The sequence below is a fragment of the Ranitomeya imitator genome, chromosome 9, assembly GCF_032444005.1.
Source record: "Ranitomeya imitator isolate aRanImi1 chromosome 9, aRanImi1.pri, whole genome shotgun sequence".
NCBI lineage: Eukaryota > Metazoa > Chordata > Amphibia > Anura > Dendrobatidae > Ranitomeya > Ranitomeya imitator.
Window position 1 is genome coordinate 8,587,975 of NC_091290.1, and position 17,866 is coordinate 8,605,840.

Below are 17,866 nucleotides of genomic sequence, written 5' to 3' on the forward strand. Positions count from 1 at the left end.
TAATAACCATGTATAAGTATATAAGGGGACAATACAAATATCTCGCTGAGGATCTGTTTATACCAAGGAAGGTGACGGGCACAAGGGGGCATTCTTTGCGTCTGGAGGAGAGAAGGTTTTTCCACCAACATAGAAGAGGATTCTTTACTGTTAGGGCAGTGAGAATCTGGAATTGCTTGCCTGAGGAGGTGGTGATGGCGAACTCAGTCGAGGGGTTCAAGAGAGGCCTGGATGTCTTCCTGGAGCAGAACAATATTGTATCATACAATTATTAGGTTCTGTAGAAGGACGTAGATCTGGGGATTTATTATGATGGAATATAGGCTGAACTGGATGGACAAATGTCTTTTTTTGGCCTTACTAACTATGTTACTATGTTACTATGTTACTAATGCAGTTCAACCTGGAAATCGATCATGCCGCGAACAAGGATGCCCAGTGCCAGCTCATCCAGGGAAACGCAAGTCCAAGCCAGCAGATCGCTGCTCCTATAAGAAGTTTAGATATGCCATCTTTCCAGGAAAGGCCGGATAGATGGCACCAAAGTCACACGTGCAGGGTCATATGATGAACAGACGTATTTTTGCCATGAGTTGCGGCACAATCAAGTTAGAAAACTGAAAGCTAAAACGTAATAAAAGAAAAAAAAGTCAGCCAAAATCAGAGCACTGGTTTAAATGGCCGACAACCCTGTATCACGGCTGGACTCTCCGCGAACTGGAAGACTTAGGACGGTTCTCGCTTCCCATAGAAACATCGGGATGGAAGTTTACAGACAACGGAATAAAAATAACACAGATATAAGGGACATGGAGGCGGACGACCAGCGCAGATAGTGCTGGAGTTTGCCGTCAGCCACTTTTTTTATACAGTTCTTTCGGTCCATTCCTTCAGAACCTAATTTTGGCTTTTGTAAAATCAAACTGCATCTCTTAAAAAAGGGTTGTTCTTGTTGGGGGTAATATTCCAGAAAATCAGACTAGTCTGCCTGTTTTTCCACCTATAAGCTACTTACTCCCTTCATCCTGCCTCCCAAACTCATCATTCACTTTGAAAAACTTCTAAGATCCGTCCTGCTCCAGGCAAGACTGGACCACTAGCTCACTGAGAGATCAGTTTACAGCCCAAGGTAGGAAGAGCAGAGCAAAAAAAGAGGTTGACACACATATGGTGCTACTGTTGCTCTCTTGTGACTGTTTTAACACCTGAGCTGCAGGTACAGCTACACTGCTCAGTACTGCTGTATGATGTCCTCCCTAATGCTGCTTTCTACTAAGCATTTTATAATCCACCAGTGCTGGATTCACAGGTACACAGCTCAACATTGTTGAATAAGGTGCTCAATGCTTCTCAAGTATTTATATATCACCTTAGTGCTGGATTCACAGCTTTACTGCTCAGTACTATATAGAGAAAAGTCAGCAGGATCCTCGGTTGTGTTGGTGTGGGAGACATTATAGTAGTTAGTTTCTACCCACCAGCTCAGAGGCAACGGAAAGTTATAAATAAAGCTTGTAAAGGGGAAACTTGTGAAATAGTGTTATTCTTCAAGTACACGCAGGACAGCTTATTCTTAAGAGTCACCCAAAATGACGCTGTTTGTCTTGAAACTGTACTTGGGACTAAGTGACATTAATTGGGGCAAGAAATATAATATTGTGAATATGTTTGAAAAAAAAATTGATTTGACCATCAAGCTCAACCGGGGGCGAAGAAATAAATCATTAAAAAGGTAAAGGGGGGGAAACTGGATTAAATATGTGTGTTACGTATGGGCTACGATGTGTAAAGTAGGCCACCGATGGTTTGTTTTGATAGGGAGGATAGTGGATAGGAAAAGGTCTTCCAGAATACGGAGGTACGTGAGATGTCTACCAATCTGACCACTTACCTAATCTATCTTCCCATCTGCTTACCATCTCCAAAATGTGAAGGATTTTTTTTCACTATAGTTGTTAATAATTGCACCCGGACAGAAGGGTGGTCGGGTAAGTACAACGACGAGTGGCCCTCGTCGTGAGAAAACTAATAAGGAAAGTGAACACAGAAGAGGTATCCCGGAAAATCATTGAATTTTCATGGCTTTGTCACAAGTGCCATACGAGGTTTGAGCAATAAAACACTCGCTACCGCAGAAGAAAAAAGGAGCCAGAGAGAAACATCTTTGGACACCGTGTTCCCAAAGAACTGCAGTGTGATACAAGCCGATGTGAATGGGGCCTGGGCTGGGCCAGTGGAGGCCGGTGAAGACTAATTACTACCACCACAAAAAAGTGTCAGGAGAAGCCTTCAGAGAGGCCGTGATGAGCATGTGTTATTAGGGAGAAGGACCACGGCCAGAGGACTATTTTCCTCTGGGGCAGTTTAGGGAGCCCCCCTTTTGCTGGTACAGCTACTCTGTAGGAGTTCATTTTATTTCAGCCTCGGAAGAATGAGGGTCTTTTTTGCCTGCCAAGTACCGAGACGCTCTGTCGCCTCACAATCCTAACTCAGGGACCCTTTTCAGTTCTCCGTTGAAAAGCTTTAATAGCGCTGGCGCTGTATATCGCTGGACTTTACAAGTGTACAAGTCTCGCTCGCGAGTGCTTTGATTCTAATGGTGCGTGCTCACATGGGCAGAGCTGGCAGGAAATAGGCCTGGCCCTCGCGAGGGGCAAGATTCAAAGCGGCCAGAACAATGCGAAAATAAGTTGTTCACCTCCATTGTGAAGGGACCAGAGGAGGGCGGATAACTGGAATAATTCCGTTACGATAAAGAACGCACAGAAATACATTCACGATGAGTCGGGCTCTAGTTAGGTTTAATTAAAGGGAATAACCTGTCAAGACTTATCGACATATACAGGGTGGGCCATTTATATGGATACACCTAAATAAAATGGGAATGGTTGGTGATATCAACTTCCTGTTTGTGGCACATTAGTATATGGGAGGGGGAAAACTTTTCAAGATGGGTGGTGACCATGGCGGCCAATTTTGAAGTCGGCCATTTTGGATCCAACTTTATTTTTTCCAATGGGAAGAGGGTCATGTGACACATCAAACTTATTGAGAATTTCACAAGAAAAACAATGGTGTGCTTGGTTTTAACATAACTTTATTCTTTCATGAGTTATTTACAAGTTTATGACCACCTATAAAATGTGTTTAAAGTGCTGCCCCTTGTGTTGGATTGTCAATGCAATCCTCTTCTCCCACTGTTGACACACTGATAGCAACACCGCAGAAGAAATGCGAGCACAGGATTCCAGTATCCGTTGTTTCAGATGCTGCACATCTCGCATCTTAAAGGAAAAATAGACAATTGCCTTCAGATGACCCCAAAGATAAAAGTCTAAGGGGGTCGGATCGGGAGACCTTGGTGGCCATTCAACTGGCCCACGATGACCAATCCACTTTCCAGGAAACTGTTCCCCCTCATCAGAACACCTCTGTCCTCCAGTTTCTTCCAGTCTCCTCGGCCCCTTCCTCCCACGCTCCCCGGCCCCTTCCTCCCACGCTCCCCGGCCCCTTCCTCCCACGCTCCCCGGCCCCTTCCTTCCATGCTTCCTGGCCCCTTCCTCCCACGCTCCCCGGCCCCTTTCATCCCACACATCCAAGCCCCTTCCATCCCACATGCACCTTCCTCCCACGCTCCTCGGCACCTTCCTCCCACGCTCCTCGGCCCCTCCCTCCCACGCTCCTCGGCCCCTCCCTCCCACGCTCCCCAGCCCCTCCCTCCCACACTCCCCAGCCCCTTCCATCCCACACATCCAAGCCCCTCCCTCCCACACTCCCCATCCCCTCCCTCCCACACTCCCCAGCCCCTTCCATCCCACACATCCAAGCCCCTTCCATCCCACACGACCCTTCCTCCCACGCTCCTCGGCCCCTCCCTCCCACACATCCAAGCCCCTTCCATCCCACACGCACCTTCCTCCCACGCTCCTCGTCCCCTCCATCCCACACATCCAAGCCCCTTCCATCCCACACGCCCCTCCCTCCCACACACCCCGGCCCCTCCCTCCCACGCTCATCAGCCCCTCCCTCCCACGCTCCCCGGCCCCTCCAGATAATTCCAGGGAAGAGTTAGTAACCCACTATACAGATTAGGTGGGTGGCCAGAGCTGCCAAAACCCTTGCTTTCATTCACATTTTAATCCAACATTTACAGGGGCCTTTTGGCTCAAAACCTGATATCAATAGCCGGCTCTGTGACGTAAGGTCTGCCCTGCGGAAAAACACCGATAAATTTTCAATGACTTTCATCGTCAAAGAGTTGCCTGTACTTGAGACTCTCCAAACACAGATAAATCGGTTTGTTTTATGTTCTTACGGCTTTGGGACAGAAAAGTATCATGTGAATAACAAGATTAGTACCGTTCATGACTCAGATCTTCTCGAATGTCCAAGACCAGAGCTTTTATGTGCCGTATCTTATTCTTCAGTTGTAAGTGAGACGGGATGGGGGGGGCAAAAACAAACCACAGGGTGTAAAAGGTCCCCGATATTTGGTAATTGACTCATTGTATATCTGTAACATAGGCACACAAACTCATCACAGTCATGTCGATGGTGGCCCCCCATCCTTACATACCTGCCTTGTTTTACATCTAAACCCAAAGCCCCAGGTGTAGCTTTTAAGATCAGAGAGAAGAGCAAACTCAGGTTCTGAAAGACTGTACATCTGATAGGATCGCCCGGGGCGGCCTGGAGCCTTCTGAATGTGACTGCAGAGACCGAGTATTGTAGCTTTATTACAATTACCTGTAATCTCCCTGCCAGATAATGGTGTTAACAAGAGCTCACTCCGCACAATGGGACAGCTGGGGACAGGCTCCTAGCACTTGGGGAAAGAAGCACGCTTTGAAGAAAAATAAAAGCTTAAAAGACTACAAGAATGAAAATAAAAATAATTTAAAAAAAATCTCTTGGCAAACAGGATTTTTTTTTCTGTAGTGTTCTTGCAAAGTAAACTTTTACTGGGAGATTTGCAAGCGTTGATGACAGGGATCGGGCTAAACTGTGTGTTATGATAATAAAGTCATTTAATGATGACAAATGGGGCTGAGCTCAAAGAGGCTGAAATGATAGAGGCATAACCTGGGAAAACTTCAGAGAAGAGGGCCTGCCTGAGACATGTTCACCGGGAGAACAAAGGCGAAGAAGGGCGCAGATAAGAGCGTTTACAGGAGCGAGAGAGCCTGTGAGTGCCATGAACGGTCTACTGGTCTACACCATGGACCAGCCGAGGAGCCACAAGACTTCCATGTATTCGTCCAAGGAGCCACAAGACTTCCATGTATTCGTCCTTTACCTGAATTGCCACCATACAATTTTGTATGTCATATCTGACTGTGGTTTTGCTGAGGCAAAATGAGTTTAACATTGATCCAAAGCCAAAAATGGATCAGTATTAGAGATGAGCAGATCAATTTGTGCAACCACGGTCCAGCTCGGTACTCTTTGGCCGGGGACAGGAACTACGCAAATTTCTTGAGTTTCTGGGTTATTTGATGTGCCGGTTTGGCAAGACGTCATCTTTGAGGCGCACTTTTGATGTCTCGGCACTCTGGCAAATCTTAAGCCAAATTCTTGGATCCTGGAGTAAGGTCCTGTCCAAGGCCGAAGAGAACCGACCTGGTCCATAGACCAAAGCGATCCACTCATCTCTAATCAGCATCACAATTTTGGTACTCCAGGCAAACCCCGAGGATTTGTCAGCTCTCCCTGATTAAAGGTTAATATGATGAGATATGTGATCTCCTACAACATCTGGAATCATCTGCCTTTCATCTGCTTAGGTTTCTCTCTAATAAGAGGTAGACAATGGTAAAAATATTTTAATTGCTCAGGACCTTCATGCAAAGAAAATCAAAAACCTTGCAATGTCTTCTCTGTAGAGTCCATGATTTTGCTTCTTGCCACCTCTCTGGAGTCTGTGGTTTTGTTTCTTCACCTATTGGCAATGATTTCTATATAGGAAGAGATACCAACATTGACTCCAGTGTCCTGTCCCAAGTTGTCTGAATCACTGGGGCTTGAGGGGTTGTAATGAGCAGGACGTGGTTTCGATGAGGGCCAGGTCATGCCAATCTCTTCTCTCATCTGGTGTGCGACATTGTGCAACTTTAAAAGGAATCCATTATAAGATTTCATCCACTTGACTGACCATACAAGAGCTGAAGAAGAACCTGGAGGAGCCTTACTCTACTCCGTCAGCCTTTTGGCCAGTGGAAAGCACCAACCATGACCACGTGTCGCAGTGATGTGTTTTCTTCTTGATTTTGCAGTGGGATCTATACTGGGAATTAGGACGCCCATAAATGACAAATGTTGCCCGAACTCCTTATTTCAGCAAGACCTGCCAATTATTCAGTGTGTAAGGTCACCGACTTCTCCCAATGACAGGTGTTGGGGTAAACAAGAACCAGGCTTTTTTAGCCCAAATCAAGTGTATGTGTGTGACGCTAGGTCATTGAGTTGCCATCTTAAAAGTGTAACCATCAAAAGAGACATGTCACAAGCTTAGTTTGGTGGAGGTCTGGGCACTAAATCGAATGCTAATATGAGCCGCTCTCACCGAACATTGGCTTACCAAAAAGTCTATGAAGTCCGTCTTTAGATTCAGGAGAGCGGCACTTTTCTTTATTTTAATGATTGATGGGGTCTTGGCACCCGGATCACCATAGATCCAAACTTCTGACATAATGCTATGAAAAGATTCAATGACAAAGGGACCTCTAGATGAAAAGTTCAAGATACACCCATTGTCTAAATCAATAGGGCTGAGTTGCACTACTGGGCCCAGGAGCGTCGTGGTATTCTGTGGATCTAACATTACCCTGTCCAGGTAAGGCTGTGCGGGAATGTGCCGCACTGACCACTAAGACCACTTCTCCTCCAATATGGCACAAGCTCCGTCCAGTGTATGAGAAGGCAAAGGAGGACGAGATTAGAGGATATATTTTATAGCGGCTTTCGGTAATGGGTACTAGTGTGAAGCCTACAAAGCTTTTCCCATAAATGTCCTAACATTTACATTCTTTTTACCATCCATCACAAACCACAATTTCTGGAATTGACCTAACGACCCCGACTTAACGATGGCTTTACGATGGTTTCGGTTCTGGCTCTAAAAGGATAGCGAAGTCTCAGCCACCGAATATTTCCAATAGAAAGACAGATGCGGGAAGATACCAAGAATGCACAGCGCGTCCAAACCGCACGCACAAAACTCATTTAGCAAAAAGGAGAAACCACTTTACCTTGGCCTCTTCACAAGAACGATAACAATCTGGAAAGCGTTACTCACGTCTCCAGAATTTTACTATAGTATGTCTAAAATAATAAATCCCGCAGTAAGCAACATTGCCCCGCGCTTCGTGCATTCATACCGCGCTGACATCTAAGAGATCTGACAAGCGAACATTTCCAAAAGAAAGTGAACCCTGGAAAGTATGCAAACATTTACTTTATCAACTGCTTTGCGACTTTATATTGTCCTAGGGAAAAGTCCATCACTGAGACGAGAAGAGCAAAGGGAGAAAAGAGAAGCTGCAGTCAGTCTGTGAACAGCGAACGGGAGAGGCGGGAAAGTCGTCATTGGAAGCGATGCGCCGGCATGATGAACATTCGCCAGTTATTTAAAGGAGGGGCACAAACTTTTTTTTCATATTTCAGCAACTAAATTTGTTTTGCTGAACTCATGAATATAATGGAGGCAGCACTATCTGAACCTACATAATTTCCAGGGAGAGACAGGGAGGCAGTACTATCTGTAGTAACGAAAAAGAAAATCCAGCTCACCATAGTAACAGTTCCACTCGGAGCACGGAAACGCTGTGTCAAGGCGTGGGGAATCCAAAAAGCAAAAAAAGAATATCCAGCTCAACGAGACAGTGAAAAGTAAAAACTTGGTACTTTATTCACTTCATATAGAAGCAGAGGATAAAAACATCAGCACAATAAGGATAAGAACACTATCTATCTACGCGTTTCAGGTGGCAAAGCACCCTTAATCATGATATCACGAAGACCATGATCTGTACCTAGATCATTTCCTAGGAGAGTCAGGGAGGCAGTACTATCTGTACCTAGATCATTTCCTGGGAGAGACAGGGAGGTAGTACTATCTGTACCTAGATCACTTTATTAGAGAGATAGGGAGGCAGTACTATCTGTACCAAGATCATTTTGTTAGAGAGACAGGGAGGCAGTACTATCTGTACCTAGATCATTTTGTTAGAGAGACAGGGAAGCAGTACTATTTGCATCTATACCATTTCCTGGGAGAGACAGGGAGGCAGTACTATCTGTATCTATATAATTTCCTTGGAGAGACAGGGAGGCAGTACTATCTGTATCTACAGAATTTACAGGGAGAGACAGGAAGGCAGTACTATCTGTATCTATATCATTTCCTGGGAGAGACAGGGAGGCTGTACTATCTGTACCTAGATAATTTCCTAGGAGAGACAGGGAGGCAGTACTATCTGTACCTGTATCACATGGAGCCCATCATCAGTCGCTCCCATGAGTGCTTCTGCTCCTTCATGTTAGGCTACGTTCACACTAGCGTTGTGCGCCGCTGCGTCGGCGACGCAACGCACAACGCACGCAAAAATGCGGCAAAACGCACGCAAAAATGCTGCGTTTTGCGACGCATGCGTCGTTTTTTGCCGAAAATCGGACGCAAGAAAAATGCAACTTGTTGCGTTTTCTTGGTCCGACGCTTGCGGCAAAAAAGACGCATGCGTCGCACAACGCAACAAACAAAAACGCATGCGTCCCCCCATGTTAAATATAGGGGCGCATGACGCGTGCGTTGCCGCTGCGTCGCCCGACGCTAACCCGACGCACACTAGCATAACGCTAGTGTGAACGTTACCTTAATGTTTAATGGTGGTCTTGGCACTTGGCAAAACTTAGTCTCTATGAGATGTGAAAAGATGTTTTGATCATGCGCTTGCACTTTAAGTGTCGGCAGCCATCCCTTGACCTGCTGGTCTTCGTAGTCCAAGGAATTTTTCATCGTCATCTCTAATAACTATTTTTATCGGATCCCGATCGCCCTCCCCCTTCGAATCAAGTTAAAACACAAAAACGCAGTGTATCTTCAGAGCTAGCGAAAGGTCATCTTAAAGGCACAGTACGCACAGTTGAGGGCTTTGTGACCTTTTACAGTGACATCATGTATATGGTATTCACAGGGCCTCACACTGATTATGTATATTCTTTCCAGGCCTGATGATTAGAACAAGAGCTACTAACAATTCGTCCGTCTGGCATCGTATACATGAGCTCTGGTACAAGTCAATCCATCGCTTCTGGAGCCGATCTGCTTTATGCTGGATTTAATAATAAATGCTCTTTATAGCCGTCGTTACATCTCTAAACAACACAAGACACGTGATGCTGCAGTCCTGAAAGAAGAAGCGCCGACCATGCTGCAGAACGTTGGGGGAATACGCCAATTTATGAGAGCTGCAGGTCCCACGAACCAAGAGGAGCATACCCGGCCCGTTCATACCCGGCCCATTGATTTGTATGGCACTTCTGAAAAATTGCTGACCCAGAATACATTTCTGATCAAGAACATTTACAGCAAATCCACCCCAAGCGATCCGGCCAACTTCAGAGCAGCGCAAACAAGCTCTAAAGCCAATAACTTCCCAGCGCGGCGCTCCTTGCCTAGGTGACCGGCCATCGCTGAAACGCTGAGGAGGTGGCGGTAACCTGGTCAGCAAGCCGTAAACTAAGAAAACTCCCTCCCTACATTCTTGATAACAGAAAAGATTTTTAAGAACAAAGTTGGTCATTTTTACAAGAACTTTGTAATTTTAACCATTTGTGATGTTGATATAAACCCCTTTAATGTTAAAGGGACCCTTAGGATAGGTCATTGTCACAGATGGAATGGTAAAATCTAAAAATCCATCTCCAGATGGGGAGTGTCACCCTCATATCGAACATTGAAGCATGGCTTAATTGTAACTTGGGAATAGAAAAAAAAAAAAAAAGATCCAGCATTTCATCCGACCCCTGTTGCTCTATGACCTCCTGCTGTAAACAGGTAAGGCTACTTTCTCACTAGCGTCGGAATCTCCCCGTCGCAATGAGTCGGGCCGAGATTCCGACACTAGCGTTTGATGCGCCGCACAATGGGTGCAGCGGATGCATTTCTCCAGCGCATCCGCTGCCCCATTGTGAGGTGTGGGGCGGTGGGAGCGGAGTTCCGGCCGCGCATGCGCCGTCGGAAAAAGCGGTCCGTCGGCAGCAAAAAACGTTACATTTAACGTTTTTTGCTCCCGGCGGTCCGCCACAACACAGCGCAACCGTCGCACGACAGTTGCGACGTGTGGCAATGCGTCGCAATGTGTCGCTAATGTTAATCTATGGGGCAAAAACGCAGCCTGCAAACAGCTTTGCAGGAAGCGTTTTTTGCATTGCGACGTATTGCAAAAAACGCTAGTGTGAAAGTAGCCTAATTGAAGGAGGTTATCTGCTGGAGAAGAGCCATGAAGACTGGGCTCAGTGAATACAATAGGATGAGAAGCAACAAATCTATCAGCTGTGGAATTATTTCAGACTTTGTTGCCGGATTCCAGTTATGAATATGTCCTACAATTATAGGACGTCGTGACGAAGTAGTGATCACAAAGCGTTCCCTTACATCACGGGGTGGCCTGCACATCACTTACAAATTAATATTGGACAGACTGATGACCATACATATGCCAGGTTTCCTATCTATGGAAAGCTAAAATAATGATAGCAAATATGGCAATAATATCACCCACCTAGGACATCCAAGTGGGCAAATATCCTCAAAATTGGGGATCTCATGATTTTTGGGATCTGTAGGGATTCACCCTCAGGTAGGCATTAGGTGGCATTCACACAGGGAATGCAGTTTTGGTCCAAGCTCATGCAGTTTTTACTGTTTTCCACAGGTTGCCCTATCTTTCTCGATTAAATATATAAAATGTAATAAGCTCTGTTCCTCTTGCTCTGTAAACCGCACCTCTGAAGCCATACGCTACCTACAGCAGGTGTCCAATCGACCTGTATATACAATTAGTGGTGGCAGCTAGTTTTTCTTGGGTTATAACATTTACTGTGGGCTGCCTAACATCCAGCTTAGTAGCAAAAGCCGTCAAAACCTAGTACATCACTAATCAGTCAGTTGCATAATTGTCCTGACAATTGAAGGCAGCCTAGTGCTAGTTTTTCACAACTTGGTAACATTGGGGGGATACCTGTGTAATCCCCCGTCTGGTTCCTGACAAATTGGTGGCACCGTGGCAGTGATGCAATATCTGTGTGATCCCCTGGCTGTTCACCTGACAGTCATCAATATCAGATTTTTGGGATTAAGACTTATAACACCTTCATCGATCAGCTGATGCAAAGGGATGCAGTGAATGTACGGTGCTGCGCTGGGTAAACCAAGAAGGGTGCGCTGGGCTGGGTAAACCAAGAAGGGTGCGCTGGGCTGGGTAAACCAAGAGGTAGGCGCTGGGCTGGCTATACCAAAAAGGGGGGCGCTGGGCTGGGTAAACCAAGAAGGGGGCGCTGGGACGAGTAAACCAACAGGTGGGCGCTGGGCTGGGTAAACCAAGAAGGGGGCGCTGGGACGAGTAAACCAAGAGGTGGGCGCTGGGCTGGGTAAACCAAGAAGGGGGCGCTGGGAAGAGTAAACCAAGAAGGGGGCGCTGGGACGAGTAAACCAAGAAGGAGGTGCTGGGCTGGGTAAACCAAGAAGGGGGCGCTGGGACGAGTCAACCAAGAAGGAGGTGCTGGGCTGGGTAAACCAAGAAGGGGGCGCTGGGACGAGTCAACCAAGAAGGAGGTGCTGGGCTGGGTAAACCAAGAAGGGGGCGCTGGGAAGAGTAAACCAAGAAGGGGGCGCTGGGCTGGGTAAACCAAGAAGGAGGTGCTGGGCTGGGTAAACCAAGAAGGGGGCGCTGGGACGAGTCAACCAAGAAGGAGGTGCTGGGCTGGGTAAACCAAGAAGGGGGCGCTGGGAAGAGTAAACCAAGAAGGGGGCGCTGGGACGAGTAAACCAAGAAGGAGGTGCTGGGCTGGGTAAACCAAGAAGGGGGCGCTGTGACGAGTCAACCAAGAAGGGGGCGCTGGGCTGGGTAAACCAAGAAGGGGGCGCTGGGACGAGTCAACCAAGAAGGGGGCGCTGGGCTGGGTAAACCAAGAAGGGGGCGCTGGGCTGGGTAAACCAAGAAGGGGGCGCTGGGACGAATAAACCAAGAAGGGGCCGCTGCGCTCGCCTAGAAGCCACAGACACCACAGTGTCATAGTCACCACAATCCCTTTATAACCAGCCCACAGATATATCAGGCATGTGCCATTGCCCCTAGTAACGGTTTCGGTAAAATTCGGATTATATTTGTTTATGAAATCTCTCTTGCTAAATGAATTTCACACCAACTCCCTTAATAATATTATTAGCTGCTAAGTGCGATAATAGCATCAGAACTGGAGGCGTCTCATCGTGTGGTTGTGATTATTCACAGAGACGGAGCGGCCCGACGTGTCATGTCTTGCCTTCAGCTACAATTATTACAGAAAAACACAAGTTTCCAAACCAGAAGATTCACATGTCCCAGAATATGGTGCAGGCGAGATCGGGACCAGCGTTTGTTTGGTTGTTGTTTGTGTTTGTTTGTGTTATTGCATAATTACATTTAAATGTATGAGAAAGAAGTTACAAAAGGGGGAAAGCACCTACATAATTTACAAGGAAAGAAAGGGAGACAGTACTGTCTGTATCTACATTTACAAGGAGAGAAAAGTAGGCAGTACTATCTGTGCCATCATGAATTACAAAGAGAAACAGGGAGGCAGCACTATCTGTGCCAACATGATTTACAAGAAGAGGCAGGGAGGCAGCACTATCTGTATCTACTACGTTTACAAGGAGAGAAAAGGAGGCAGTACTATCTGTGCCAACATGAATTACAAGGAGAGAGAGGGAGGCAGCACTATCTGTGCCAACATGAATTACAAGGAGAGAGAGGGAGGCAGCACTATCTGTATCTACTACATTTACAAGGAGAGAAAAGGAGGCAGTAATATCTGTGCCAACATGAATTACAAGGAGAAACAGGGAGGCAGCACTATCTGTATCTACTACATTTACAAGGAGAGAAAAGGAGGCAGTACTATCTGTGCCAACATGAATTACAAGGAGAGAGAGGGAGGCAGCACTATCTGTATCTACTACATTTACAAGGAGAGAAAAGGAGGCAGTACTATCTGTGCCAACATGAATTACAAGGAGAAACAGGGAGGCAGCACTATCTGTGCCAACATGATTTACAAGAAGAGGCAGGGAGGCAGCACTATCTGTATCTACTACATTTACAAGGAGAGAAAAGGAGGCAGTACTATCTGTGCCAACATTAATTACAAGGAGAGAGAGGGAGGCAGCACTATCTGTATCTACTACATTTACAAGGAGAGAAAAGGAGGCAGTACTATCTGTGCCAACATGAATTACGAGGAGAAACAGGGTATCTGTGCCAACATGATTTACAAGAAGAGGCAGGGAGGCAGCACTATCTGTATATACTACATTTACAAGGAGAGAAAGGGAGGCAGTACTATCTGTGCCAACATGAATTACAAGGAGAGAGAGGGAGGCAGCACTATCTGTATATACTACATTTACAAGGAGAGAAAAGGAGGCTGTACTATCTGTGCCAAAATGAATTACAAGAAGAGAGAGGGAGGCAGCACTATCTGTATCTACTACATTTACAAGGAGAGAAAAGGAGGCAGTACTATCTGTGCCAACATGAATTACAAGGAGAGACAGGGAGGCAGCACTATCTGTGCCAACATAATTTACAAGAAGAGGCAGGGAGGCAGCATTATCTGTATCTAATACATTTACAAGGAGAGAAAAGGAGGCAGTACTATCTGTGCCAACATGAATTACAAGGAGAGACAGGGAGGCAGCACTATCTGTATCTACTACATTTACAAGGAGAGAAAAGGAGGCAGTACTATCTGTGCCAACATGAACTACAAGGAGAGACAAGGAGGCAGCACTATCTGTGCCAACATGAATTACAAGGAGAGACAGGGAGGCAGCACTATTTGTGCCAACATAATTTACAAGAAGAGGCAGGGAGGCAGCACTATCTGTATCTACTACATTTACAAGGAGAGAAAAGGAGGCAGTACTATCTGTGCCAACATGAATTACAAGGAGAGATAGGGAGGCAGTGCTTTCTGTACCCACCTCACTTACAGAGAGGGACAAAGCGGCAGTACTAGCTGCCCCTACATCATTTACAGAGAGACATGGGGAGACTGAACCGTTTCTATGTAATTTGCACACAGAGACCTGGAAGCCATACAATCTGCTCCTACATAATTACAGGGAGAAACAGGGAAGCAGTACTACGTGTGCACATAATTTTTTGAGAAAGACAATGAGGCAGCACTGTCTGCGGCTATATCATTTACAGAAAATGACAGAAGCAGTATTGCTATCCGCGCCTACAGAAGACAGGGAAGCGGCAATATCCGCACCTACAGAGCGCAGGAGGCAGCACTATCTGCACCAACAATCTACAGAGTGCAGGAGGAGGCACTATCCGTACCTACAGAGCGCAGGAGGCAGCACTCTCCGCACCTACAGAGCGCAGGAGGCGGCAATATCTGTACCTACAGAGCACAGGAGGCGGCAATATCCGCACCTACAGAGCGCAGGAGGCGGCACTATCCGCACCTACAGAGCGCAGGAGGCGGCACTATCCGCACCTACAGAGCGCAGGAGGCGGCACTATCCGCACCTACAGAGCGCAGGAGGCGGCACTATCCGCACCTACAGAGCGCAGGAGGAGGCACTATCCGCACCTACAGAGCGCAGGAGGAGGCACTATCCGTACCTACAGAGCGCAGGAGGCGGCACTATCCGCACCTACAACCTACAGAGCGCAGGAGGCGGCACTATCCGTACCTACAGAGCGCAGGAGGAGGCACTATCCGCACCTACAGAGCGCAGGAGGCAGCACTATCTGTACCTACAGAGCGCAGGAGGAGGCACTATCCGCACCTACAGAGCGCAGGAGGCGGCACTATCTGTGCCTTGGACCGTACACGGTTGCCGCTGTGTTACACCAGTAATTATCAGCCAGCAATCACAGCGATATACAGACACATATTATACAGCACACTCGGGTGTAACGCCTGCCCGGAGCTATTAGCAGGTTGCACATGACTGCGGCGCAGCGTTCCGCACAGAGCACCGCTCACCCAGATACTCCGGCCCAGACTGTGACAGCCGCTCCGGGCTCATGCCGATCCTTTCAGCTCCTGAATGGAAAGACCCGTCAGTGACGTCATTGATGTACGGCGCAGGTTCCGGGCCGGCGAATAGGCCGCGTCGCCTGTAACCATAGTAACTGTCGGATCCAGTGCTGCGCCTGCGCTATCCGGGCGGAAACTGTTTTTCTGCAGTTACGTTCCTACGCACTAATGTTCCAGCACTATGGCGCCAGCACTGGACGTCCCAGTGTATACAGGAGGGACTGCACTGACACCAATAGGAAGGGAAAGAGCAGCTGCCAGCCTACTAGCAGAACTGTCTGTTATCAATGACATGATGTAGATTTTGATGACACGAAGTGGCGGTGTACATGGCAACAGTGTGGATGGGGGCGGTGTACATGGCAACAGTGTGGATGGGGGCGGTGTACATGGCAACAGTGTGGATGGGGGCGGTGTACATGGCAACAGTGTGGATGGGGGCGGTGTACATGGCAACAGTGTGGATGGGGGCGGTGTACATGGCAACAGTGTGGATGGGGGCGGTGTACATGGCAACAGTGTGGATGGGGGCGGTGTACATGGCAACAGTGTGGATGGGGGCGGTGTACATGGCAACAGAGTGGATGGGGGCGGTGTACATGGCAACAGAGTGGATGGGGATGGTGTCCATGGCAACAGAGTGGATGGGGGCCGTGTACATGGCAACAGTGTGGACGGAGGTGCTGTCCATGACAACAGTGGATGAGGGTAGTGTCCATGGCAACAGTGTGGATGGGGGCCGCTGTACACGGCAGTGGTGCGGATGGGGGAGTACCTGGTGGTGGTGCGGATGGGGGTGGAGTACATGGCGGTGGTGCAGATGGAGGCGGTGTACACGGCAGTGGTTCGGATGGGGCAGAGGACATGGTGGTGCGTATGAGGGCGCAGTACATGGCAGTGGTGCAGATGGAGGCAGTATACACGGCGGATGAGTGAGGAGTACATAGCGGTGGTGCGAATGGAGGCGGCTTACACAGCAGTGGGGCGGTCTACATGGGGGTGGTGTACACGGCAGTAGTGCAGATGGGGTGGAGTACATGGTGGTGCAGATGGGGGCGGTGTACACGGCAGTGGTGCTGATGGGGGCGGAGTACATGGTGGTGGTGTGGATGGGAACGCTGTACACGGGAGTGGTGTGGATTGTGGATCTCCTCTCCAAATCCCACCTCACCACCTGTGCGCTCGACCCCATCCCACCTCCTCCCCAACCTCACCACCACACTTATCCCATCCCTAACCCACCTCTTCAACTTATCACTAACTTCTGGCACCTTCCCTTCTGCTTTCAAACATGCCACAATCACGCCTATCCTTAAAAAACCAACCCTCGGTCCAGCTGCTATGTCCAGCTATCGCCCAATATCGCTGCTCCCATTCGCTTCCAAACTCCTGGAGCAGCACGTCCACGCTGAACTTTCCTCCCACCTCTCATCTAACTTGCTCTTTGACAATCTACAATCTGGTTTCTGCCCCATCACTCAACTGAGACTGCCCTGACCAGAATCACTAACGACCTACTTACCGCCAAAGCTAACAGACAATTCTCTATACTCCTCCTTCTAGACCTGTCCTCTGCTTTCGACACGGTTGACCACTGCCTCCTACTACAGATCCTCTCCTCCTTTGGCATCAAAGACCTCGCCCTATCCTGGATCTCCTCATACCTCACCAACCGCACATTCAGCGTCTTCCACTCCCACACTACCTCCTCATCCCACCCTCTCTCTGTTGGAGTCCCCCAAGGCTCTGTTCTAGGACCCCTACTCTTCTCCATCTATACACTTGGCTTGGGACAACTCATAAAGTCCCATGGATTCCAGTACCACCTCTATGCTGATGACACTCCCCTATGCCATGGACTATAGCCCCCACAATGGATCTGCCCCTTCCACCTCCCCTATGCCATGGACTATAGCCCCCACAATGGACCTGCCCCATCCACCTCCCCTATGCCATGGACTATAGCCCCCACCCTGGATCTGCCCCCATCCACCTCCCCTATGCCATGGACTATAGCCCCCACAATGGATCTGCCCCCATCCACCTCCTCTATGCCATGGACTATAGCCCCCACAATGGATCTGCCCCCATCCACCTTCCCTACAGCTCCTACCCAACATCCCCACAGTCCCTATCCCTATTGCCTTTATACACTTGCTTTGGCAAAACTGATGTGTATTTGGTCCTGCCAATAAAGCTTCTTTGAATCTTTGAATCTTGAATCACTCAGATCTACCTCTCTGGCCCAGATGTCACCTCTCTGCTGTCCAGAAGAGTACAGAGAGTTCATCCTTGTTCTCAGTTCTCAGCCTTGGCAGAAACTGAGAACAAGGATGAACTCTCATCGCCATGCAATAAGAGAAAAAAGAATGGATCTACCTGTGGCAATACATTTCTGTCTCCCAAATCATAACATTATGGACATGAAATTACTTGTGCTAAAGGGGAGCTTCAAACCCCAGAGAGACAGAAGAGTCTGGGAATATAAACTGATGACGACCTTTGACACTCTAACTGCAGGAATGAATGTGTCACACGGATTTATGTC

General features: G+C 48.0%; 1 protein-coding gene across 3 annotated transcripts in view; it reads right to left on the minus strand.

Moving 5' to 3' along the window:
* The window catches only part of CSTPP1 (centriolar satellite-associated tubulin polyglutamylase complex regulator 1), a 168,959-nt gene extending 153,505 nt beyond the window's left edge, over positions 1-15,454 (minus strand). Inside the window, exon 1 of one of the 3 annotated variants that reach the window (XM_069738592.1) lies at positions 15,265-15,454. In XM_069738592.1, the coding sequence (XP_069594693.1) occupies positions 15,265-15,307 (43 nt within the window). In that variant the 5' untranslated portion in view covers positions 15,308-15,454. The remainder of the gene's footprint in view (positions 1-15,264) is intronic. The other 2 variants (XM_069738594.1, XM_069738593.1) reach the window with 2 other exon arrangements.
* Between the last annotated feature and the right edge of the window lie 2,412 nt (positions 15,455-17,866).